The sequence below is a fragment of the Neophocaena asiaeorientalis genome, unplaced genomic scaffold (assembly GCF_003031525.2).
Source record: "Neophocaena asiaeorientalis asiaeorientalis breed wild unplaced genomic scaffold, Neophocaena_asiaeorientalis_V1.1 scaffold217, whole genome shotgun sequence".
Classification (NCBI taxonomy): domain Eukaryota; kingdom Metazoa; phylum Chordata; class Mammalia; order Artiodactyla; family Phocoenidae; genus Neophocaena; species Neophocaena asiaeorientalis.
Window position 1 is genome coordinate 2,606,344 of NW_020172293.1, and position 25,380 is coordinate 2,631,723.

The 25,380-nt window shown below is 44.0% G+C and overlaps 1 protein-coding gene across 12 annotated transcripts in view; it reads right to left on the reverse strand.

Moving 5' to 3' along the window:
* KIAA1217 (KIAA1217 ortholog) overlaps window positions 1-25,380 on the reverse strand; it is a 319,334-nt gene that overhangs the window by 52,972 nt on the left and 240,982 nt on the right. For all 12 annotated transcript variants that reach the window (XM_024765955.1, XM_024765947.1, XM_024765939.1 and 9 more), the window contains one exon: window positions 20,376-21,208. In XM_024765955.1, coding sequence (XP_024621723.1) covers window positions 20,376-21,208 — 833 coding nt within the window. The remainder of the gene's footprint in view (window positions 1-20,375; window positions 21,209-25,380) is intronic.

Consider the following 25,380-nt stretch of genomic DNA (forward strand, 5'->3'; position numbering starts at 1 on the left):
TTTAAGTTTTCACTTTCAATGTTTTTTGACTGGGGACTTGTCTTTGGACTGACTGAGGCCTCCTTAAGCCTGAATTAAGTCTTTGTGTATCTACGTAAATGAATGGCTATTAAAAAACAAGTAGTGTGAGAAAGGAACTCCCCTATAATAAACCCCTAAGGAAATGTTTTTAAATATCCCAAAGTGCTGGGAGCTGGCTGACACCAGCCAACCAAGCTGATGTGATGAGGTCCCAAGTCCGCATTCACCTTTGTAACCAGTTACTAACTTTGGAACATAGTGGTACAGGATAGTCAGCAACCACTATAGTAACCAGGGCTGGCTTTCTGAGAGTACTTGCTAGGTGGTCCATCATTCCCTTCTAGTTCTAATATTTTGTAATTATTTTTCTGGTTCCTGCTCATTCCCTGTCACCTCTCTCCCCTTCAGAAAGTGATAAATGGTCAATGAGTCATCAACAAACATTTCTGAGCACTTAATATGTGCTAGATACCATGTGAGCTGCTGTGGACGTGGCAAGTATCATCATTCTTAAGCAATGCCTGCCTTTCACAAAGTCAATTTTTTTTCTAGGAGCAATCTAAGTGACTTAAAACCCTTTCGTCTTGGCAGTGCCGAAGGCGTTTTTCCCAGAACTTGAATAGTGAACAGGTTGAAAGCTAGGCCATGCCCTTGTTTGTTCATGCCCCAGTTCTTTGCTATGAGGGAAAAAAATCCAGAGTAATTGAAGACACTGTTTTTAGATGAATTCAACAGAGTACTGGAATTCAAATGATCTGAATTTGTGGTAAAGCTTTAAGGAGGACTCTGAGCCATGAGCTTTCTATTTCTGCCCAAAGGGAACCTATTGGTGAAAGAGCTGATAACTAAGGACATTCTTCTAAAAATGCCCAATAAATTCAACTTCTCATGGAAACACCTAGATTTACTGAGGAGATATTAACAGAGTTAGTGGTAATTGCAACGGGGCTACAATGACACGTACCTCTAAATATTTCGTAGGCAACAGTAGTGCCTGGGTACCACTGCATGCTCCTTGGGGATAACAACCACATCTCGCACCTTTTCTTGCATCCTCAGTCCTTAGAGGAGGACGGAGCACACAGAGGCTCATGAAGAAATATCATCTATAACCCTGACCTTGAAGGCCGCTGTCTCTCCCCCCGCCCTCTGCTCATGGAGAAAGGAGACCAGGGCTGTTCTATCTTCCCATTGCCACTTCAATCCATCATCTGTCCAAACCCTCAACATCTCCCCTGCTTCTGGGTTCTGAATTACTCATCCTGAAGTTCCCTACCAGCATCCAGGAAATTCTCGCACATCCCTGGATGACCTCAGCACAGGAAGTTGGCCTCCTGGCTGCCACACCCCAGGCCATGACCTTTGAGAGCTTCAACATTCGCACCAATAACCCTTTCAGAAATTTGGCACTAAGATCCCCAAGCTCTTCTTCAGACATTCTCTGACCTTAAATTCTTACTTGATACAGTTTTACGTTCTAGATCTGAAACTCCAAAATCCCCTTTAAGAACAGCAATCTTCGGTTGTCTTCTGTTCCCATTCACACAAACCAGCTCTTTGCCTGCAGGCTGGCCTTACCTCCTTCACTGCCAGCCATCAATACTGTGTGGTAATTCCTTTTAATTTTCCTGCTCCTTACCTGGGAGACCCCCTCACATACTCTCCACTGTCCTGACCTCTCTCTCAGCCTTGCTGTCCCTCTGCTGGTATGACTTTGCCCCTGAATAACTGAGGAGCAGAACAGATGAGAAGAAACTGACTGGCGTGGTGGCAGTGAGGTCGAGAGCAAGGGCTGGAGTCTGGGCATCTTCGGATACAGCTCCGAGAGCATCCTCTACTGTCCCGTGTGGAATGTGAGAGACAGCGTCAATAAGACACCAAGGCTTTTGGCCCAAGTAATGGATGAAAGAAGTAGTCATACCCGAGATGGGAAGAGAGGAGTTCGTTTTTGTACATGCTGAGTTGGCCAACAGACACTCAAGGGGAGATACAAATCAGTGCTCATAAATCACTGCATGTCTCTGAGTCTCAGTTTCCTCAACCATCAAACTAGGAGAACAACTGCCTTAGCTGTCCCACAGGGCTGTCCTCCTACAGTGACATGGGGAAGGAGGGCAAAGGAGAAAATACATGCACAAGCACATCATAACAGGCAAAACCTGATGGATACATAAGGCTTCCTTTTATCCCTTCAAGTTCATTCATTCAGCAACGATTTTTCTGGCATCAACTATGCCAGACACAATTCTAACTGCTGGGGCATTAGTGGTGAATAAAACAAAGGGCTTGGTGGAGTCAAGGTGGTGGAGTGGGAGGACACGGAGTTCACGTCTCCCCACAACTAGGGCACCTGCCAGATGCTGGTGGGGGACCTCGACACTCAAGGAGACAGGAGGAGCCCCCGAGCGACTGGGTAGGAGGAAAAGTGGAGGCCGGATGGGACCGGTGCCCCTGAGGGGTGGCTGGGAGAGGGGAGGGGTTCCCACACCTGGAGGGACCCTCGGGGGCTCGGAGGATCAGGGGAGAGTGCAGCTAGCATTTCCCCTGCCCAATCAGGCCCCGGGAGGCCTGCTGGGTCCCGGGCTGGGTTCTCCACCTTCTGGGGCCCTCTCCAGCCATGCTGGTCCTAGGGGTGTAGGGAAGGGGAGAAGAGGAGGAGGGGCAGACAGGGAGGGGCCCTCCAGGATCGGAGGATCGGGGGAGATGCGGCTAGTTTTCCCCACCCACCTGGGCCCTGGGAAGCCTGCTGGGCTTCCAGGCCTGGTCCCCTGCCTTTCAGGGCCCCCTCCAGCTGCACGGGTCATGGGGCGGGTGGGGCGGGCAATGAGAAGAGGAGAGACGAACGGGAAAGGAGCCACCGGAATCAGAGGCTGGGGGGAATGCACCTAGTGTTTCCCCCACCCACTCGGGCCCAGAAAGCCTGCTGGGGTCCTGGGCCTGCTCCTCTGGCCTTCGAGGCCAGAGGCGTTCCTGGGCCCCTCCAGCCGTGCTGACCCTAAGCCCCCCCCCACCCCAGGGCCTTTCCCGATCATGCGGGTTCTAAACCTAGACCCTGCCCCAGCCTAAACCCCACCCCCACCAAAGCCCCGCCTCCCACAGCCAAGGCCTTTTCCAGCTGTTTGTTTTTTGTGTGTATGCTACTGTGGTTCTGTTTCACCTTCTGGCTGTTGTTTCACCTATATTTTTATTTTTTCTAACACATCTGTTAGTTTTCTCATCTTATTTTATTTTTTACTCTGTTATTATTCTGCTCCTTTTTTTTTTTTTTTTTGCCACCCTGCGCAGCTTGCAGGATCTTGGTTCACAAGCCGGGGTTCGGGCCTGAGCTCCTGTGGTGGGAGCTCTGAGTCAGGACTACTGGACTAACAAAGAACCTCAGACCCCAGGGAATATTCAGCAGAGTGAGATCTCCCATAGGTCCTCATCTTAGCACCAAGACCCGGCTCTACCCAACAGCCTACAAACTCCAGTGCGGGAAGCCTCAGGCCAAACAACCAGGAAGACAGAAACAGAATCCCACCCATTAAAAAAAAAAACAAAAACCGAGATGACAAAAAAATATGTTACAGATGAAAGAGCAAGGTGAAAACCTACAAGACCAAATAAATGAAGAGGAAATAGGCAACCTACCTGAACAAGAATTCAAAGTAATGATAGTAAAGATGATCCAGAATCTTGGGAAAAGATGGAGGCACGGATCGAGAAAATACAAGAAATGTTTGACAAAGATCTAGAAGAATTAAAGAACAAACAGAGATGAACAATACAATAACTGAACTGAAAAATACACTAGAAGGAATCAATAACAGAATAACTGAGGGAGAAGAACGAATAAGTTGGCTGGAAGACAGTAAGGTGGAAATAACTGCCGAGGAGCAGAATAAAGAAAAAAGAATGAAAAGAATTGAAGAGAATCTCAGAGATTTCTGGGACAACACTAAACGTACCAACATTCGAATTATAGGGGTCCCAGAAGAAGAAGAGAAAAAGAAAGGGTCTGAGAAAATATCTGAAGAGATTATAGTCGAAAACTTCCTTAAGTGGGAAAGGGAATACCCAACCAAGTCCAGGAAGCACAGAGAGTCCCATACAGGATAAAACCAAGGAGAAACACTCCAAGACACATGTTAATCAAACTATCAAAAATTAAATTCAAAGAAAAAATATTAAAAGCAGCAAGGGAAAAGCAAAAAATAACATACATGGGACTCCCCATAAGGTTATCAGCTGATTTTTCAGCAGAAACTCTGCAGGCCAGAAGGGAGTGGCAGGATATACTTAAAGAGATGAAAGAAAAACCTACAATCAAGATTACTCTACCTGGCAAGGATCTCATTCAGATGGAGAAATCAAAAGCTTTACATACAAGCAAAAGTTCAGCAAAAAGAATTCAGCACCACCAAACCAGCTTTACAACAAATGCTAAAGGAACCTCCCTAGGCAGGAACACAAGAGAAGAAAAGGACCCACAAAAACAAACCCAAAACAATTAAGAAAATGGTAATAGGAACATACATATAGAAAACTACCTTGACTGTAAATGGATTAAATGCTCCAACCAAAAGACACAGACTGGCTGAATGGATATAAAAACAAGACCCATATGTATGCTGTCTACAAGAAATCCACTTCAGACCTAGGAACACATACAGACTGAAAGTGAGGGGATGGAAAGAGATACTCCATGCAAATGGAAATCAAAAGAAAGCAGGAATAGCAATACTCATACCAGATAAAACAGACTTTAAAATAAAGAATGTTAACAAGAGACAAGGAAGGACACTACATAATGATCAAGGGATCAATCCAAGAAGAAGCTATAACAATTATAAATATATATGTACCCAATATAGGAGCACCTCAATACATAAGGCAAATGCTAACAGCTATAAAAGGGGAAACTGACAGTAACACAATAATAGTGGGGGACTTTAACACCCCACTTACACCAATGGACAGATCATCCAGACAGAAAATTAATAAGGAAACACAAGATTTAAATGACACAATAGACCAGATAGACTTAATTGATATTTATAGGACATTCCACCTGAAAGTGGCAGAATACACTTTCCTCTCAAGTGCACACAGAACATTCTCCAGGATAGATCACATCTTGGGTCACAAAGCAAGCCTCGGAAAATTTAAGAAAACTGAAAACATATCAAGCATCTTTTCTGACCACAATGCTGTGAGATTAGAAATCAATTACAGGGAAAAAACTGTAAATAACACAAATACATGGAGGCTAAACAGTGAACTACTAAATAACCAAGAGATCACTGAAGAAATCAAAGAGGAAATAAAAACATACATAGACACAAATGACAATGAAAACACGATGACCCAAAACCTGTGGGACGCAAAAAAAACAGTTCTAAGAGGGAAGTTTATAGCAATTCAATCTCACCAAAGAAACAAGAAAAATCTCAAACAATCTAACCTTACACCTAAAGCAACTATAGAAAAAAAGAACAAAGAAAACCCAAAGTCAGTAGAAGGAAAGAAATCATAAAGATCAGAGCAGAAATAAATGAAATAGAAATGAAGAAAACAATAGCAAAAATCAATGAAACTAAAAGTTGGTTCTTTGAGAAGAGAAACAAAATTGATTAACCTTTAGACAGACTCATCAAGAAAAAAGGAAGAGGATGCAAATCAATAAAATTAGAAATGAAAATAGCAATCACAACTGACACTGCAGAAATACAAAGGATTATCAGAGACTACTACAAACAACTATATGTCAATAAAATGGACAACCTGGAAGAAATGGGAGAAATTCTTGGAAAGGTACAATTTTCCAAGACTGAACCAAGAAGAAATAGAAAATATAAACAGACCTATCACAAGTAATGAAATTGAAACTGAAATTAAAAATCTTTTTCAACAAACAGAAGTCTAGGACCAGATGGCTTCATAGGCAAATTCTAGCAAACATTTAGAGAAGAGCTAATACCTATCCTTCTCAAACTCTTCCAAAAACCTGCAGAGGGAGGAACACTCCCAAATTTGTTCAACGAGGCCACCATCACCCTGATACCAAAACTAGACGTTATAATACACATAAAAATTACAGATCAATGTCACTGATGAACATAGATGCAAAAATCCTCAAGAAAATACTAGCAAACAGAATCCAGCAACACATTAAAAGGATCATACACCACGATCAAGTGGAATTTATCCCAGGAATGCAAGGATTCTTCAATATACGCAAATCAATCAATGTGATACACCATATTAACAAATTAAGGAATAAAAACCATATGATCATCTCAACAGATGGAGAAAAAGCTTTTGACAAAATTCAGCACCAATTTATTATAAAAACTCTCCAGAAAATGGGCACAGAGGAAACCTACCTCAACATAAAGGCCATATATGACAAACCCACAGCAAACGTTATTCTCAATGGTGAAAAACTGAAAGTGTTTCCACTAATATCAGGAACAAGACAAGGATGTCCACTCTCGCCACTCTTATTCAACACAGTTTCGGAAGTCCTAACCATGACAATCAGAGAAGAAAAAGAAAAGGAATCCAAATTGGAAAAGAAGAAGCAAAACTGTCACTGTTTGCAGGTGACATGATACTATACATAGAAAATCCTAAAGATGCCACCAGAAAACTATTAGAGCTAATCAATGAATTTGGTAAAGTTGCAGGATACAAAATTAACCTCTAGCATTCCTATACACTAATGATGAAAAATCAGAAAGAGAAATTAAGGAAACAATCCCATTTACCACTGCAACAAAAAGAATAAAATACCAAGGAATAAACCTACCTAAGGAGGCAAAAGATCTGTACTCAGAAACTATAAAACACTGATGAAGGAAATCAAAGATGACACCAACAGAGGGAGAGACACACCATGTTCTTGGATTGGAAGAATCAATATTGTGAAAATGACTATACTACCCAAAGCAACCTACATATTCAATGCAATCCCTATCAAATTACCAATAGCATTCTTCACATAATTAGAACAAAATATTTTACAATTTGTATGGAAACACAAAAGACCCTGAATAGACAAAGCAATCTTAAGAAAAACAGAGCTGGGGGAATCAGGCTCCCCGCCTTCAAACTATACTATAAAGCCACAGTAATCAAGACAATATGGTAATGGCACAAAAACAGAAATATAGAACAATGGAACAGGATAGAAAGCCCAGAGATAGAAAGCCCACGTACATATGGTCACTTAATTTATGACAAAGGATCCAAGAACATACAATGGAGAAAAGACAGCCTCTTCAGTAAGTGGTGCTGGGAAAACTGGGCAGCTATATGTGAAAGAATGAAAATTAGAACACTCCCTAACACCATACGCAAAAATACACTTAAAATGGATTAAAGACCTAAATGGAAGACGGGACAGTGTAAAACTCTTAGAGGAAAACAGGAAAAACACTCTTTGACATAAACCACAGCAAGATCTTTTTGACCCACCTCCTAGAGTAATGAAAATAAAAACAAAAATAAACAAATAGAACCTAATTAAACTTAAAACCTTCTGCACTGCAAAGGAAACCATAAACAAGACGAAAAGACAACCCTCAGAATGGGAGAAAATATTTGCAAACAAAGCAGCAAAGGATTAATCTCCAAAATATAAACAGCTCATGGAGCTCAATATCAAAAAAACAAACAACCCAATTAAAAAATGGGCAGAAAACCTAAATAGACGTTTCACCAAAGCAGACATACAGATGGCCAAGAGGAACATGAAAAGATGCTCAACATCACTAATTATTAGAGAAATGCAAATCAAAACTACAATGAGGTATCACCTCACACCGGTCAGAATGGCCATCATCAAAAAATTTACAAACAATAAATGCTGGAGAGGGTGTGGAGAAAAGGGAACACTCTTGCACTGTTAGTGGGAATGTAAAGTGATACAGCCACTACCGAGAACAATATGGAGGGTCCTTAAACTAAAAATTGAACTATCATACAACCCAGCAATCCCACTACTGAGCATATACCCTGAGAAAACCATAATTCAAAAGGACACCTGTACCCCAATGTTCATTGCAGCACTATTTACAATAGCCAGGTCATGGAAGCAACCTAAATGCTCACTGACAGACAAATGGATAAAGAAGATGTGGTACATATATACAATGGAATATTACTCAGCCATAAAAAGGAACAAAATTGGGTCATTTGTAGAGATGTGGATGAACCTTGAGCTTGTCATACTGAGTGAAGCCAGAAAAACAAATATTGTATATTAACGCATTTATGTGCAATTTGGGAAAATGGTGCAGAGGAACCCATTTGCAGGGCAGATACAGACACAGGCATACAGAAGGGACATGGGGACCCACGGTGGGAAGGGGAGGGTGGGACGAACTGGGAGATTAGCATTGACATATATACACTACCACGTGTAAAACAGACAGCAAGTGGGCACATGCCATAAAGCACAGGAAGCTCAGCTTGGTGCTCTGTGACGACCTAGATGGGTGGGATGTGGGGGAGGTGGGAGGGAGGGGATATATGTATACGTGTAGCTGATTCACTTCACTGTACAGCGGAAACTAACACAACACTGTAAAGCAATCATACTCCAATAAGTAAATATAGATAAATAAATAAAACAAAGGGCTTACTCTGGTGGAATTTACATTCTAGGGGTTGAAAGTAATGGTACAACATAGTAAAAAAAAAAAAAATATATATATATGTATATATATATAGCTGGCCAAAAAGTTCCTTCGGGTTTTTCTATACACTATCACAGAAAAACCCGAATGAACTTTTTAGCCAAGCCTATATATGTATGTATATAAATATATATAAATATGCTGATATTACTTACTTATAATGTAATATATTATTTGTAATATCGATATACTAATCATACGGTTATGTGTAGGTGCACAGGTACGTGTGTAGGTGTGCCCTGCTGAGCTCATGGCCTTCGGGTGAAGCCCTGACGTCAGGGAGGAGCCATCCAGGTAGATGAAGGTGGAAGGAAGCACAAGGCAAAGGAAGAGTAAATGCAAAATGCCAGAGGCAAGAAAAGTCCCAGGAAGTTCAAACACAGGAAGCCAGGGAACGAGGTCACGGCAGGAAACGTAAGCAGCTGAATGAACTTGGCACACAGAGGAAACACGGCCCACCTTCCCCCAAGGGGCTCCCACCCCTTGTTAAATAGAGGCGCCCCCCTTCTCTTCACCCCCATAACCCAAGGAGAACCGCATCCTGCCAGATGCAGAATTCTAGACTCACACAATTGTCTAGTTAGAAGGAACTTATTTTAGACGCCCCTGGTTTTCTTTCCATTCTGGTCTGGTGATCTTGACTGAAGCAAAAAAAAAAAAAAAATGCGTGGCAGGCCCAGCAGGCTGGGCAAAGCTCAGCCACACCGGGCCTGCGCTCCTGACGGGCACAATGGCTGACTTCCGTGAGGGGAGGTTTCTGCGCAGCATAGCAACTGCACCTGGAAAAACTCCAGGTCGCCTTTAATCTATTTCACAACCTACTGTCTGGGCGGGCTGTTCTGGCTGAGACCAGAATACGGACCTAAGCCAGCCTCTGGACACACAGTGCCTCAGAGACACAGTCTCCAAACGGCCCGTGCGCTACTACTGCTCCTTTATGCAAAGGGGCTATGGCTTCACGGTGTATGTCATAAAGTCTCTTATTTATGGAGAACTTTCCAGTTCACAAAGCGATTTTACACCCGTTTTCATTTCAACAGAACCCGTAGGAGGTCCTAGTTGCCATCCCCTGGTCACAACAAGGACACCGAGGCTTACTGGCAAGGCAGGGTCTAAGGAAACACAGCTGGTCACGTGTACCCCCTCCCCCATCCAGGGCTCCCAGCAGGGCTCTGGGCCACCTCCTGTGACTCACCCACCATCTGGGGTGAGGCTCCACTTCCCAGTTGACGAGAGCCTTCGCTCCCCAGGGCAAGCCTACACCCTGCCTTATGATATCATCTGCTTTGCATTTTCTTCCTCTTCCCTGAGGACAATTTTTAATATTCCTGCTCTGGAAGTGACAGAGCACTTTTTTTTTTTTTGTACAGGTACAAACCAGTATGAATAGCTGTTTGTTCACGTTCTGGCTACTTGAATACAGACCCGTATTTGACCTTCCAATGAGTGAAGGTATCAGAGGATACGGGGTGATGGTCTCTTGAGTGATCCTACGGGGGCTGCAGAAGGAAGCTCCCCACTCCCACCTGTTTTTTTTTTTTTAATAATAAATTTATTTATTTATTTATTTATGGCTGCATTGGGTCTTCGTTGCTGCACACGGGCTTTCTCTAGTTGCGGCACGAAAAGAGATAAGATAATGATTCCTAGGGAAAAGAAGGAAGGCATTTCCTATGCTTGGTCTCTCTCATGGGTTTTTCTTTCTCTCTCTCTCTTTTTTTTTTTGGTCTTCTTAGATCCCTGTGCAGGAGTAGGGACACACTGCCTTTATTACAAAGACAAAAAAACCTGAGGCTGCATGATAGTGAAAACATCATTTGACCAGAGAAGTAGCAATCACTGGTCCTTTGGGAAGTGTCCTGTTTCTCCTTCTAAAAGTCTGCAATTAAGAGATCGAACCCCTTCATCCTACCTTGTTGGTGGGAATGTAAATTGGTGCAGCCACTTTGAAAAACAGTTAAAAAACTAAAAATAGAGTTGCCATATGATCCAGCAATCCCACTCCTGGGCATGTATCCAGAAAAGATGAAAAGTCTAATTCAAAAAGATACATGCACCCCAATGTTCACAGCAGTACTATTCACAATAGCCAAGACATGGAAGCAACCTAAACGTCCACTGACAGATGAATGGATAAAGAAGATGTGGTATATATAGACAATGAATACTCCTCAGCCATGAAAAAGAATGAAATGATGCCATCTGCAGCAACACGGATGGACCTAGAGATGATCACACTACGTGAAGTAAGTCAGACAAAGACAAATACCATATGATATCACTTACATATGAAATCTAAAATATGACACAAATGAACCTATCTATGAGACAGAAACAGACTCACAGACACAGAGAACAGACTCGTGGTTGCCAAGGGGAAAGGGGGTTGGGGGAAGGATGGATTGGGAGTTCGGGATTAGCAGAGGCAAACTATTATATATAGGATGGATAAACAACAAGGGAACTAACTATATTCGATATCCTGTGATTAAACCATAATGGAAAAGAATATGAAAAAGAATATGAATCACTTTGCTGTAGAGCAGAAATTAACACAACATTGTAAATAACTATACTTCAAGAAAATAAACTTAAAAAAAAGAGATTGCATCCCTTCAGCTCTGAAGATGGACAGGGAGAAAGAGTAGGTATTACTGGCAATACATGTTGGCCCTGTAAGAGTCAATACAGACTTTTTAAGACCCACAATTTTTGGAAATTCAAATTAATGCCTAGACCTGGCTATATTTTTGAATCACTTCATTCATGAAAAATCAAGTCCAAAACTCAAATAAGGACAAGTGTAATCTCTGTAAACTCCACCAGAGAGCAGGACAACTAATCACAAGAGGGGTTAAATGGCTGGGACATCATGGCAGCCCTGGATTATTCAGCTGCTGGGCCGTCAGGCTATTTTTAGATGAGCCCCATCTTCAGGTTGGGTCACAGTCACACCAATTCTGTAGTGAGTTGATCTTGCCAGGCTGAACCTGTACCTAAATATTTATTCCTCTTCTCTTTGAAGAAAGACGTGTTAGTTGGCAAGGAAAGGGGCTTATCTGAATCTCACAGAATTTAGGTTGCTCTGACTTAGTTTCTGGTTTCAGACCTAAGGCGTCTGATTGACAGCACCTCGTGAATATTCAGAGGAGAAACCGGGGTGCATTTTAATGTCACCTAATTAGTGACAGAGGATGGCTTTCCCTTTTGAGAAACTGATTTGTTCAAAGTAACACAGAGCTTGTGGCAGTCATTCCACCGGTATTTTTGATAGACTATCCCTTGGATAAGAGTAGGGCTAGCTTCAGACATTTGTCAGTTGGTTGAATATCATGTTTATCAGACAGCTCTTGAATGAACTCAGCAGCCTAGCAAATATTACTTAACCATAAAGTTATATTCCTGTGAATGAAATCATAATTCATCAGCACCTATGTGCTCTGAGACTGCCAAAACATCGTATCTAGATGTCATTTTTATAGGAAGCATAATGGAAGAAATACAGCACATTTTGAATAGAGACCAATCAGTCTTTCCAAATGGTATCTTTTCATTCCATTATGTGAATTCCTTAAATGCGAGTCCCTCTTGGCATTCTCATGAAGGCTTCCAGCCCAGCCTAAGTTCAGGAAAATGCTCCCGTTTCTGAACTCACAGCAATCACTCTCTGTATCACTTCTTTGGAATTAATTATGTACAAGCCGTCCCCAAATTATGGTAGGCTTGTAACTGCAAAGTTTTCGTCTACTTTCATTGTTTAGAACTTGGAATAAAATGGTGGTTGGATTTCCAGCTGGCCCATGGAAGCCTCTTTAACCTACAGTGTATTATTAGTCCTTTCATTGTTCCTCATTGTTTTCAAGGAAAACGTGTCCTGACTTTCCAGCTGAACTTGGGAGATGCTGGGAACAGATCTCCCCCTGCACCTCCAGCCTCAGGGAAAGACACCGTCCCCCCTCAGTGACTTGTAAAGCTTCCTCTCTTCTCTCCACCTCACCAGGAGACACTGCCGCTCTTAGGGTGACAAGATCATCCCTGGGCAACACCTACGAATGAAACCCTATTGTTGGGACTAGTTCTTAAAAACCAGTTATTTAATAAGCATTCGTAGCTCAGAAGCTTCCTGCGCTTAACCGCGGCATAGCTTACACGTTCGTTATTATGCTTTTAATGTTTTATGACGGTCTTCCCAGTTCGTATTCCTTGCAGGTGGGGACACATCTAAGTTTCTTTGTACCCTGCAAAGCAATCAGTCCCCAGCTAAGCACACAGAGAGATCAATAACCGTTTACTGATCCCTAATTAGAGCTACCCAGGAAAGCAATTCAGACAATAACTGAATCGGTCTGGCACTGTTAGGCATCAAAACAGGCATCAGACAACCTAATAATTTCAGCGCTACCTGGTTAGGCATCCGTCATACAGCTCAGGTGCAATTTTAAGAAGATGCTGTAATCCTGGCTTGTCTCTTGGCACCTGGTCCCAAGACAACGTACGACCCCCACTATTCTCCTGATAGGGACTGAAAAGTAGCTTTGAGAGTCTAAACATTCTCATCTGGATCTTTCATCCCACCTAATTCCATTCTCTCTCCTGTATCCCCTGCCCACCTGCTTTATATTTTCCCTAGCATTATAGTTAACGATTTGTCTCCCTGCTTCCTCTGGCACAGTCCTTGTCCTAGCCATTTCTGTGTATTCATCTCTGGGCTTTAGTAGCATTTAGTGGAGTGCTTTGTTCAAAGTAGGAACTCGGCACTTATGCTACACCAGGCATGGCACAAGGCACTTAACTGTAATGAGTTGTTCCGTCCTATGAGGTAGGTGCTATTATTATCTCTATTTTACAGACGAGCAAGCTGAGGCAGAGCAAGACTCAGTGATCTGTCAAAGTTTACAAATGCTAACAAGTGTTAGAACAGGCACTCGAACCCAGGCTATCTGGCTTTGGAGACCATGTTCATAAACATGGCACGTGACTGCCTCTCAATGAATGACTGATCACAGGTTGGTTGAACCAAAGATAACAGCAAGTTCTAACAATAATGAAGCTGCTTTACCAAGAGGGAAAGGGTAGAACTGAGCTAATCATCATCAAGATCCACGTTTTGGATTTGACAGCATTTGACAATGTCTGGAGACATACATCTTTGGTTGTTGCGACTGGAGCAGCATTGCAGGGGAGTTTGCTACTGGCATCTAGTGGGATGGGGGCAGGCTGGAGACACTGCTAAACACCCTATAATGCACAGGACAGGCCCCAAATACCAAGCGTGCAGAAGTTAAGAAACCTTGCTCTGGGAAGATCCCAAGTCTAACTACTTACAAGACGTCTGATATGGCTCCCTTTTGACTATACAATCAGGAAAAGGAAAAAAATTAACCATTCTTTTTCAGAATCACCTCTCTAGCAGGACACCTAACATAGTTTAGAAAATCTTCAAAGGTATGCCAGGCACTGTGAACATTTTAAATGACACAAATATGAATTCAGACTTTCAATTAACTGGTAAACGGAGGATGTATCCTATTCCTCAAAGCTACCAACACAAAAATACTTAATGCTCATAAAATGAGAAAGTGATGTAAAATGATTAAGAACAGACCCAAGCTACCAGTTGGCATGCAGGCTTCCTCCTGTACATAGAAATTTTCCTTCCCTTTCATTCTAAGGCACGGGATTCTACTTCTCTACATCTGCGATGCCTTAGAAATCATAGCAGATGTCATGTGGCTTTTTTCCTCCACATACAAGGGCCCAGACAGGCAAGAATCTGCTCCCAAGTGAATTCTTGACTAGTCTGTTGAATTTAGCTACTGTAGGTGCAGAATAGTGTAAAAAGTATGATCTCGGTTCAAGTTTACCATGTCTTGAAAAATTATTAGGAGGAATCTGTTATACATTTGGAAGGAGAGCTATTAGTCACTTTGCAGTGAGCACCCTTGAATTTTGAGTGTTATTTCGATAGAGATATTTCACATTATATGAGCCAAGCTATAAATACAAACTAGCAAAACAAATGTCCTAGAGTTTTACAATTCTTAAGGGCTGTTTTATGTGCCATGGATAGGGATGATGATGCTGTTTAATGAAGTAATTTTATAACCTTGGCAAGACAGAGTCTCACGCCCACAGTCACCTGTCACACACTGTCTCCCTTGCACAGGGCCTCTTAGTCACGTGGACCCACTCTCTTCCGGGAGGCCTTGCTGAAAGGAAATCATCTGGGTAAAACCACCTCAGCACTCAAGGTCATTTTCCTTCTAGAAGCTCAGACTTGAGAATTACAGTCGGCCCTCCATATTCGCAGGTTCTGCGACCTCAGTTTCAACCAACCGCAGAAAGAATTTTGCAGATTGGTTGAATCCGTGGATGTGGAACCACGGATATGGAGGGCTGACTGAACTACGCCCTTTTAAATAAGGGACTTGAGCATCTGCGGATTTGGGTATCCACGGGCTCCCGGAACCAATCCCCATAGATACTGAGAGACAACCATACTATTCTGAAGGTCAAAGCAGCTGTAATCCGCTTTCCTAACCCAAAGTCCATGGCCGTCTTGGGAGGAAGATGCTACCATCATATATGTTCTACACTATGTTTTCCAGATCTCCTATATATAATTTGTCACCGCTAGATGCTTTGTGGAAGCATCTTTATAAGAGATACCAAATTCATTAACTCGAAGCACATGAGCTACGTACAAGATCAAGGGGAAATTACTTTGTCTTTAACTCATTTTCAAGTCAATAGAGCTATTACAAAATTGCGTTCCAAAAAAAAAAAGCTACCGTTGGAGGTTTCCTGAGTACAGATGAGAAAGAAAATTTTTCTCTCTGATTTCTAACACTCTGCAGTTAATGGGCTATTTCATAGAAGTGGTCTTCTGAAGAGTATATGAATCCAGCAGTGCCCAAAAGAAAGCATCTCTACAGATTTCTCAGTCTCCCTCCTGTGTTTCTGTAGCTTCACATCTTAGATGTAAAACTTCACTCGAGAGTTTCATATAAACACTCGGATTTGCTTTTTAATATTATGAAATTGCAACAGAAATTGGTTTGACATGTTATAGGACCCTGTACTCATGAAGTTACTTTTAGGGGTTGAAGCTTCTTTACAAATACTTGCACAGACTAAATATGTCTAAAATAGCACCACTGTATAGGTGTAACAATGGATTATAATTGTGTGCTTCAGTAATTGTTTCTGGTTTTGTTTTTAAAATTTTCTTTGACATGGTACTCACATTCATTTTTTTCAAAATAAAATCTACCAAGAATGTTTTCTTCCCCTATTTCTGCATAATTGTGCTGATATACTAGGGACAGTTATGTTTTAAATGACATGTATATATTTAGCAGCATAATTATGCAAATTCTACCATGCTGATCATCGTAAATATCCTTTCAGAGCAGCTACTTAGCATTTTTTTTTTTCTTCTCGCGGTACGTGGGCCTGTCACTGCTGTGGCCTCTCCCGTTGCGGAGCACAGGCTCCGGACGCGCAGGCTCAGCGGCCACGGCTCACGGGCCCACCCGCTCCGCGGCACGTGGGATCCTCCCGGACCGGGGCACGAACCCACGTCCCCTGCCATCGGCAGGCGGATTCTCAACCACTGCGCCACCAGGGAAGCCCAGCTACTTAGCATTTTGTCCTGGTTGAAATGCTTCGAATTCACTCCCAAATTCACTTCTCCGCTGGGTGAAGGTGGGGCTCACAGTTCTCACCCAGCAGGCAGAATACTGCACAGTGGTAAAAAGTGTGGATTCCTTAATGTACCTGGACATTCTATGCCACTTACTGGCTTTGTGACCTTGGGCAAGTTACTTAACCTCTCTGAGCTCTGTTTCTGCATCTGAAAAATAGGGATGATGATAGTACATACCGCACTGGATCGTCATGACGATTACATCAGATGATGTATGGAAACTACTTAACATCACGCTTGGTCCATAAAAGACTCTCAATAAATGACAGCTATCGTCAGTGTTCTTATATTACCCAGCAGTATTACATTTCAGCCTAGACATCAAGCTTTCCAAGAGTTTAGAATCGCAGCTGAAAAAGAGGAAGTATGGCACATTCCGACCTGTCTAGGTAACAGTGGGGTGGTGGGTAGCAGTGTTAGCAGTACAATGTCCAGACTCAAGTTTTTACTCGAGAATCATTCTTTACATACTTTTGTCGTGTGCCTGGGTTGAGTTAGTGGGAATGTTTAGGTGTTTCAGTAATACCAACTCTAAACGTAGACGGGGTGTGTGTGTGTGTGTGTGTGTGTGTATGTGTGCGCGTGTGTGCGCGCACGCGTGCGCAGGGCTACAGAAGGGAATCTAGCCTGTGGTGAGGAATCACCTAGACAAGATGTGAGATAAAATTCCTCCTCTGCTATTTCACATTTACAGGAATGAATTCAAAAATGTAAAATTATATTCTGAATTACAACCATATGTCAGAATACGGCAGTGATCATGACAGTGTATTTTAGGTCAACATTAACCTTTAGTCAACCTTCCTAATCCTTGTTTTTCTAGAAATAAGAACTTGGATTTTCTAAAAGGAGTTGCTAACACATAAGACAGAAACCCACAGCGTTTTCTGAGCTTCCTTAAAAAACAAACCTCAGGAAGCAGAGGCCCTGAAAATATACCGATGTTACCGAAGGCTAAAATTCTTCAAGACTCTGATCAGGGAGCAGTACAGAGGCAACTCCACATAGCAGAGGGCTCTTCATTTTGGTCCCACCCATAACCCAATCCCGGGAACTGGGTTCAGTGATGTTCAGTTATATGCACGTGGTAACCACATGCGTGACGATGAACTAGGTGCTGAGCAAGAAGCCAGACGCCATCGTTGGCCAGAGTGTGCCTGGCGCCCAGCAGGGTGCACGTGGCTTGATGTGATAAACAGTGGAAGCAAGCTCACGATCCTCTCATTCCCACAAGGTGGGTCAGCAGGGTGGTGGGGGAGGACGGATTCTGGCCCTGGAGATGGATAGTTCTTATTTTTTCCTGGACTAAATTCTTATGACTCCAAGTCCCTTCCTATCAGTGACACACATTTCCCAACCAGCCCCTCACAGCCCACCGGGGCAGATGTGCTACCCTTTCTTAGAAGCACAGGGCGCAAGCTCCCTATAGCCTTAAGGCACGTCTTGGTAGACTTCCCTCTGGTTGTGACACTGGTCTGTTCAAAGAGCCTCAGTATTTATCCCACAGCCCTCAGCTTTCTATGGTCATGGGAGGCATCCCTTTCTTTGATTCTTAGAATTTAACTTCCTAAGGACTTTGGAAAGGAGAGAATAAATACCTTTTTCCGAGTCTTCATTTTTCCTAGTCCTGCATAATCAAGCCTGTCACCATTTTGTCTTGTTTCTCATGCAGATTTTTTAATAGGAACTATTCTTGGAGACAGTTTACATCAGCTCTACCCACTTGCCATAGGCCAGAACCCACTCACATGGCCACACTTAACTGCAAAGGAGGCTCGGAGATGCAGATAGTTTTGTGCCCCAGAGGAAAAGAAAATACGGTTTGGTAACCACACAGCCTTGTCTCTGCCATCATCTATTCTTCTCTCAGCAAATACCTGTTTCATCCTTCTTTCCACACAAAGAATGTATACCCTCCCTCCACAAGGGAAACAATGCAAAGTCTCATTCTGTCATGGAATCCAGCGCCACGTACAGGATCTCTGGGAAATGTGCAATCTGCTCCATCGGTATCAGATGTGGCTCCTGGTGACCTTGCAAGCAGTTAACTAAAAAGCCAAGTTATCTGTAGCCCTTACAACCAGTACTATAGCAGCAGAGCAAGGACAATTTGTAACCTCTTGTTCCTTGAATATTTGGTAGCTCTTAGTCTATAAACCACTTCACTCTAGGTCAAGCCAGTCACTGTTGCTGTTTTTTTTTGTTTGCTTTAACCGTACGCGGGCCTCTCACTGCTGTGGCCTCTCCCGTTGCGGAGCATAGGCTCCGGACACGCAGGCTCAGCGGCCATGGCTCACAGGCCCAGCTGCTCCACGGCATGTGGGATCTTCCCGGACCGGGTCACGAACCCGTGTCCCCTGCATCGGCAGGCGGACTCTCAACCACTGCGCCACCAGGGAAGCCCACTGTTGCTGTTTTTTTTTTTTTTTTTTTTTAAACTGTGTAGAGAGGGTTAGAGCTTTTTGGTACATTGATGATCCCCCAACTTCCAGGTTTATTCTCTTTCCATCTTCCTGGAATCCTTCTTCTGGAACCAGATAAGAGATGGCCCTTTCATGATAAAATTCTGCCAGTGAGGACAGAGCTTTCCGATCTGTGTGATTAAGATAGTGATATACTATCACATTCCAGTCACAATTTTGCCTTTCTTTTTACAAGGTTATGTAATAGAAAGTGACATGATCGGTTTTGGTAAGGAGGATGGAACAGTGGTTCCAATAAGGTACTGAGAGGCTGAATATCTGAATTTTATTTCTCATGCCCCTTCTGAATTCATATGACAACAGGTCAAATGCTTAACCTCCTTTGGACACAGTTTCTTTGACTAGATTTTTATGATTATAATTATTATGTTGCCTTCTGTCAGCCAGTTCAGGGTAGGGAGATCCCCTCTATCAAGAGTAGCTTTTCTGGGGCTTCCCAGGTGGCGCAGTGGTTAAGAATCCGCCTGCCAATGCAGGGGACATGGGTTCGATCCCTGGCCCGGGAAGATCCCACATGCCGTGGGGCAACTAAGCCCGTGCGCCACAACTACTGAGCCTGTGCTCTAGAGCCCACTTGCTGCAACTACTGAGCCCGCGTGCCTAGAGCCCATGCTCCGCAACAAGAGAAGCCACCACAGTGAGAAGCCCGCGCACCAAAACGGAGAAGCCCCCGCTCGCCGCAACTAGAGAAAGCCCGCGCAGCAACGAAGACCCAACGCGGCCAAAAAAAAAAAAAAAAAAGATTAGTTTTTCTATTACTCTACAGACTTGAGGGTTTTCAAGATGTAGTAAGAAGGTTCTGGGCTGGTAAATTATAAACACCTGTAAACTTAAAAAGAAATTTAAACTCCTGGAGTGTCACATCCACTAGAAAAATTTTGCTGATCTCTGTACCACTCCTGAATGAGTATTACATCGACGCCATCCTATTTTTATGCAAATTCATGTTTTTATCACCCTGGATGACAGACAGTGACACACCCTTTTCATTTCTCATAACCAGATGAGTAAACAAAATCGCACTTCACAAGGAAGAACAAAAACCGCCATTTCAAACAGTTAACACTTGAACCACTCACTCACTTTCCGTGGGAGATCAGTTATGATCAGCTTTTGATGAGTTGTCTGAATGGTTTCTGAAACCATAATTTTCTTCTCAATTATTCAGATTTACATTAACGATGCTGCCGTTAGATCCACACTCGGGAGGCCCGTTCTGACCTCTCTTGTTGGGGCGCCTGCCTGCCTTTAGCCTGGCTACTGCCCAGCCTCACTCGACCACCAGATTTAGAAACTCTTTGCTGACAACAGCCCTCTGGTCCTACTCTTCCTCCCCTACCCCCCAGCGGCCAGTACCCACAGGGCACAGTGCTCAAGGCTGGCGCTCAGCTGACCACTGTTCTCTTGGTTCGACTTCTGTAAGGCAGCCCTCAAAACCAGCACGTGGGCGTGGACCACCCTTGGCCACCCTCACCGCCTTACCTGGTCTCTCTGTCTTTGGGTATCGTAGCCGTGCTATAAGCAAACACTTGCTTCTCAACTAGAGGAGGGCCGAGGTCCACCATTCCGGCTAATCCTGGAGTCGTCCGTGGCTTCTCAATGTACACCAAGGTGCCGGGCTCCTTTTTGAAGGCCTGGCGGCTGGGTGAGACCCGGTCTGGCTGCATGGTGTGGGAGGGCCCGTGGGCGTTATGGAGACCGTGCATCTCCACCATCCTCAGGTCACTGACTCGGTGAGGAGAGGCCGGGGGCGTTTTGGAGCCCAGAGTAGGCAAGAGGCTCTCTGGATACTTCCTTGACTTCTGTCTGTACAGTGACTGCTCCATGTGCATTTCCGCTTGCAAAGAAGGGCTGCAGTAAGCACTGGCTGAACGAACTGCAGCGCGGTGATACCCGATGATGTGGTCGGGGAGATCCAGTGGGTGCCCGCCGTGCGAAGAGGCTATGCTCATCCTCCCCTCGTGATAAAGGTAAGGATCGGCGTAGAAACCCTCGTTTCGGTACATCGCGAGGCTCTTGGAGCTCATGTCTTCATCTGGCTTCACGTCTCTTCTTTCCAAGATGGCGCTGGGGCTGGGAGAGATGGATCTGGAGACCGGCAGGCTGGAGAGTCTGTCCCTGGGGATGGTGGCGTTACCAGGAACGACCATCGGCCGGGTGCCTCCGTAAGGGATTCTGGATGGAGAGGGAGGCATGGAATGTGGCACAGGAGTGGACGGTGGAGAATTTGGAATGGCGTGGGGTAGAAGAGTTGTGGGTCCAGGTCGAGAGGCACCAGGGCCATCTCCTCTTGCATAAACGATTTCTCTCTGCATCTGAAAAGAAAACGAGAAATTAGAAAATCTACTTTGATATTCATGTTTTTAGAGACATCTCAGTGTGGTTTCCCTGATGAAGTAGGCTGAATAGTGGCCCCTGCAAGATGTCCACGCCTTAATCCCTGGAACCTGTAACCATGTCCCCTTACAGGGCAAAAGGGCCTTTGTAGATACCCCCTATTAAGGATGTTGAGTTGCGGACATTATCCAGGTGGACCCAATGCAATCACAATCACTTATGTGAAAGTAATGCAATGCATTCACTTATATGTGAAAGAGGCAGGAGGGTCAGCGTCACGGAAGGAGATGTAATGACAGAAGCAGAATCAGACAGAGAGAATGGGAGGATGCTGTTACGGAGTCCAAGCTCACACTGTTCGCCCCACAACAGGCCAATAAATCGAGACATGAGGTGTTGAGGCACGAAGAGTGACTTTATTTGGAAAGCCAGCAGACCGAGAAGATGGTGGACTCATTCCCCAAAGAATCATCTTGCCTGAGTTAGAATTCAGGCTTCTTTTATACTAAAAGGGGAGGGAGTGAAGTCAAACATTTCCTGCTTCCAGTCAGCCTCCAGAGGGGAGGTGTTAACTTCTTTCTCCCTGCAGAAAGGAATCACAGGTGGGCCTGGTCAGGATGTTTCCTGTGAGCTAAACAAAGGTATTTTAGCTTAATGCTCACTTCCTGGGAGTCAGGGTTCCCAGAGATGGGCCATTATGTATATTTTAAGCTTATAGGCAATATCCCTTTAGTGACTAACTTGTAATAGAACACAAAAGGTTCTTCCCTATAATAATTCCTCATTGTCAATGTCCATTCCACAATCTTGTGGGAAAAGGGAGGAAGACCACTCTGGCTGGTTACTTCCTGTTGAACGGAGGTGATGAATATTCCTTAGAATCTTGTCAGCCTTTGTTTATCTACAACTATTTGAACCCGATGAAACCTATTAGCACTTTGTTGTCTAATTCATAATCGAACTTGGGGTTTTGGTTCCAGTTCCTAATACACATAAATTCCTGTGCTATTTATTTGGACACAATTAAAGAAATTGGTTGCCCCTTTTCCAGCTGCCATGGAATTCCCATCTACTTCAGCTGGATGGGCAGACCTGTTGGAGTCAAACTCAGGAGCAGAGGTCAGTATAGAGCCCAAAGTTTTAATGTAATTGGCAACCGCTAGGTCTTTTAGCGTTTATAGATTCTCCTGCCTGGGCACACACCTGCAGTGGAGTACCATACAATGTTTTAAAGGTGTTTAATTTAAGCCTGCTTCTGGGAGCCACTGATCCACAGCATGGCAACTAGCAAGGTTATCCCAAGTTAAATGTCTCCTGACGTTTCAGCAACGTTCCTTTCTGATATATGATTCATTTTCTTGGTTTTTCCTGTTGATTGCCGTCTCTAGGATGAATGCAGTTTTAATGCCTTCATCCAAGTCAGGGGATGATTTCGCTAAGGAGGGCTTTAACCCCTTCAGAGAGTTTCTGTCCAGGTGGGATATGCTTCCACCGATCCTGAAAAGGTGTCCACACAAAACACTAGCAGGTATCTGAGATTTCCTGAGGCTCAAGGCCTTTGAGTAAATATTTGTCGGTCCTCGGTGGGGCAGGTTCCTCTGTGTCGAGTCCCTACCTGGGAGGTCTGACAGCAGTCTCTGGGTTATTTTGAAGACTCTGGGGGCAAGGGCTTGGTCTCCTTTTCTGGGATGTTCATAAGTACCAGCTGTTGGCTTAAAGCATGTTCTGGCGGGACTCAGATGTCACGCTATTGTGCTGAAAACCTTCAGGGTGAGGCCTGTCAGAAGGTCAATCAGGTCATCGCCCCAGTGTCAAGTTCTCCCCTGGCTCCTGTGGGGAGCTAGGTGTCTCAAGGCCAAGGGAGTCCCTGGGTCTCTTCATTCAGAGCATCCTGTCTACCAGGAGAGGCTCTCATCTTCTACTGTTCTTCTGTCTCAGCAGAGGGCAATCTGTTTTCCAGCGATGTTACCCCTCACAACAAGCGTATTGTTCCTTCCCCGGTTGTGGCCTACCTCTCCGGGTTACCTGCCTTCCAGGAAGCCAACGCCACTGCCAAAAAAGTGGCATTCCGTTTTGTATCTTTCTTCTGTTGTTGTTCCCTCAACACTTTAAAAGCAACATCTACCAATTGAGATGGGTTCATTCCAAATGTACCATCTAATTTTTGCAGTGTTCTCCTGAAATCCGAGGCACGTTGCCCCAAAAGGTCAAATTTACCATTCTAATATTTGCAGGGGCCTCGGGATCTGCATTAGTATGATGTGTGTAGGCCTGATAAATCCTTTCCAAAAATTCAGAGGCGTCTTCATTTGTTTTGCTGCATTTCTTGAATTTTGTTCCAACCCTTTTGCCTTGGTTTCCCCTTTCAAGGCCCTGCCAAGACGCACTAATGAGCAGTGCTCTCATAAGGGCCTTCTTCCCTCACCGGGGTCCCCATTTGGTTCAGCTGTGGGTGCTGGCAAGTGGGCTTCAGGTGTAGAGCATCCTCTCTATAAGGAGGGCTGCAATCTTTCCAACTAAACAAGTTTGAGAAACCCAGCCGCTGGTCATTTCCATTTAGGCCCCCCATGAGATAATGGCGTAAGGAAAATACCCCTGTCGCAGAAGTGGCTCCAGGCCCAAATTCGGTGCCCTGTTGGTTCTTAGATGGCGATTCCAGACCAAGTCCCTGTGCCCCAGAAACTAGCACAGGATTGTTTTGTTTTGTTCTTTTGGCCGCGCTGCACAGCTTGTGGCATCTTAGTTCCCCGACCAAGGATTGAACCCAGGCTACCGCAGTGAAAGTGCCGAGTCCTTAACCACTGGACCGCCAGGGAATTCCCAGCATTTTCTAATTGATCCTATAAGGAGGGAAGTCCTGGGCCCCAGCGTCAGGAACTGGGCCTGGATAGGAATGGAAGGTGGTGTAAGGGTTGGATATACTGACATAACGGCCGGAGCAGCTGGGACAGCCAGCTCAGCCAGAGGAGGTAAGGTCTGAAGCAACATGTCCTCTCATTCCCTTCCTTATTTTCCCTGGGAATAGTACAAATGCTTGCACATAAAGGATTTCATTATTCTGGCTTGTTTCTTCACAAAATAGCTGGAGTGTCATTCAAAAGCCACTGTAAAACTATAGATAGCAACTGATCATCTAGCCGTGAAAAGGATGCCTTTTTGCCTTGGCATCAACCAGCTGGGATTGCAGTGCAACTGAACAGAAAAGTGACCACTGCTGTGGCTATGACAATACGGTAATTACTAAAGTTATGACTGATATCACTTACCAGGATGTGCCGGAATTTTAGGAGTTCCATATAATTTCTGGAATATATATGTTAACAACATTTACCCATACAGTACAACCTAAGAAGTTTTATCACCACCCATTTGACAATGCCTCCCACGCAATTCATCACACCAAATAAGCCCAATTAGTTTAATATTCCTCTCTCTGAGATGGAGAGAAAACAAGTAATTTGAGGTGTTCCAGAGACCCTCCAGAAAACCCCAACATTAGCCAGAGGTCAAATGAATCCCACTTAGAACTTGATCTTTGGGACATCTGTCAAAAATTTCAAAAGTTTTAACCAGCGATAGAAGATCCCAATGGCAAATACAGGTCACTTAAACAAAAACTCATGATCTATTACTAAAAGGAGTTCAATATTTTAAGAAAGCTTTGTCCTCTTAGAGAACCAAATTCAGATTTTGTACCACTTTACCTTCAATATTTATTTATTTATTTATTTTGCGATACGCGGGCCTCTCACTGTTGTGGCGCACAGGCTCCGGACGCACAGGCTCAGCGGCCATGGCTCACGGGCCCAGCCGCTCCGCAGCATGTGGGATCTTCCCGGACCGGGGCATGAACCCGTGTCCCCTGCATCGGCAGGCAGACTCTCAACCACTGCGCCACCAGGGAAGCCCCAAGATTTATTTTCTTAAGTTCAATCTTACCTTAGAACTAAGTTTAGTTTCAAGGTACGAAAATCTGGAGAGACTATTCCAGACAGACGTTTCCAGAACATTATTCCCATAGAGTTTAACCAAAACTCTTCATTTACCTTTATTTACTTAAAAGCTTTGTCACATTATTTTTCTTGCTGACAAACTTTTTAACAGGAATAAGGTCTTACTTGATTTCTAGTAAATCCAGGTACAATGAAGT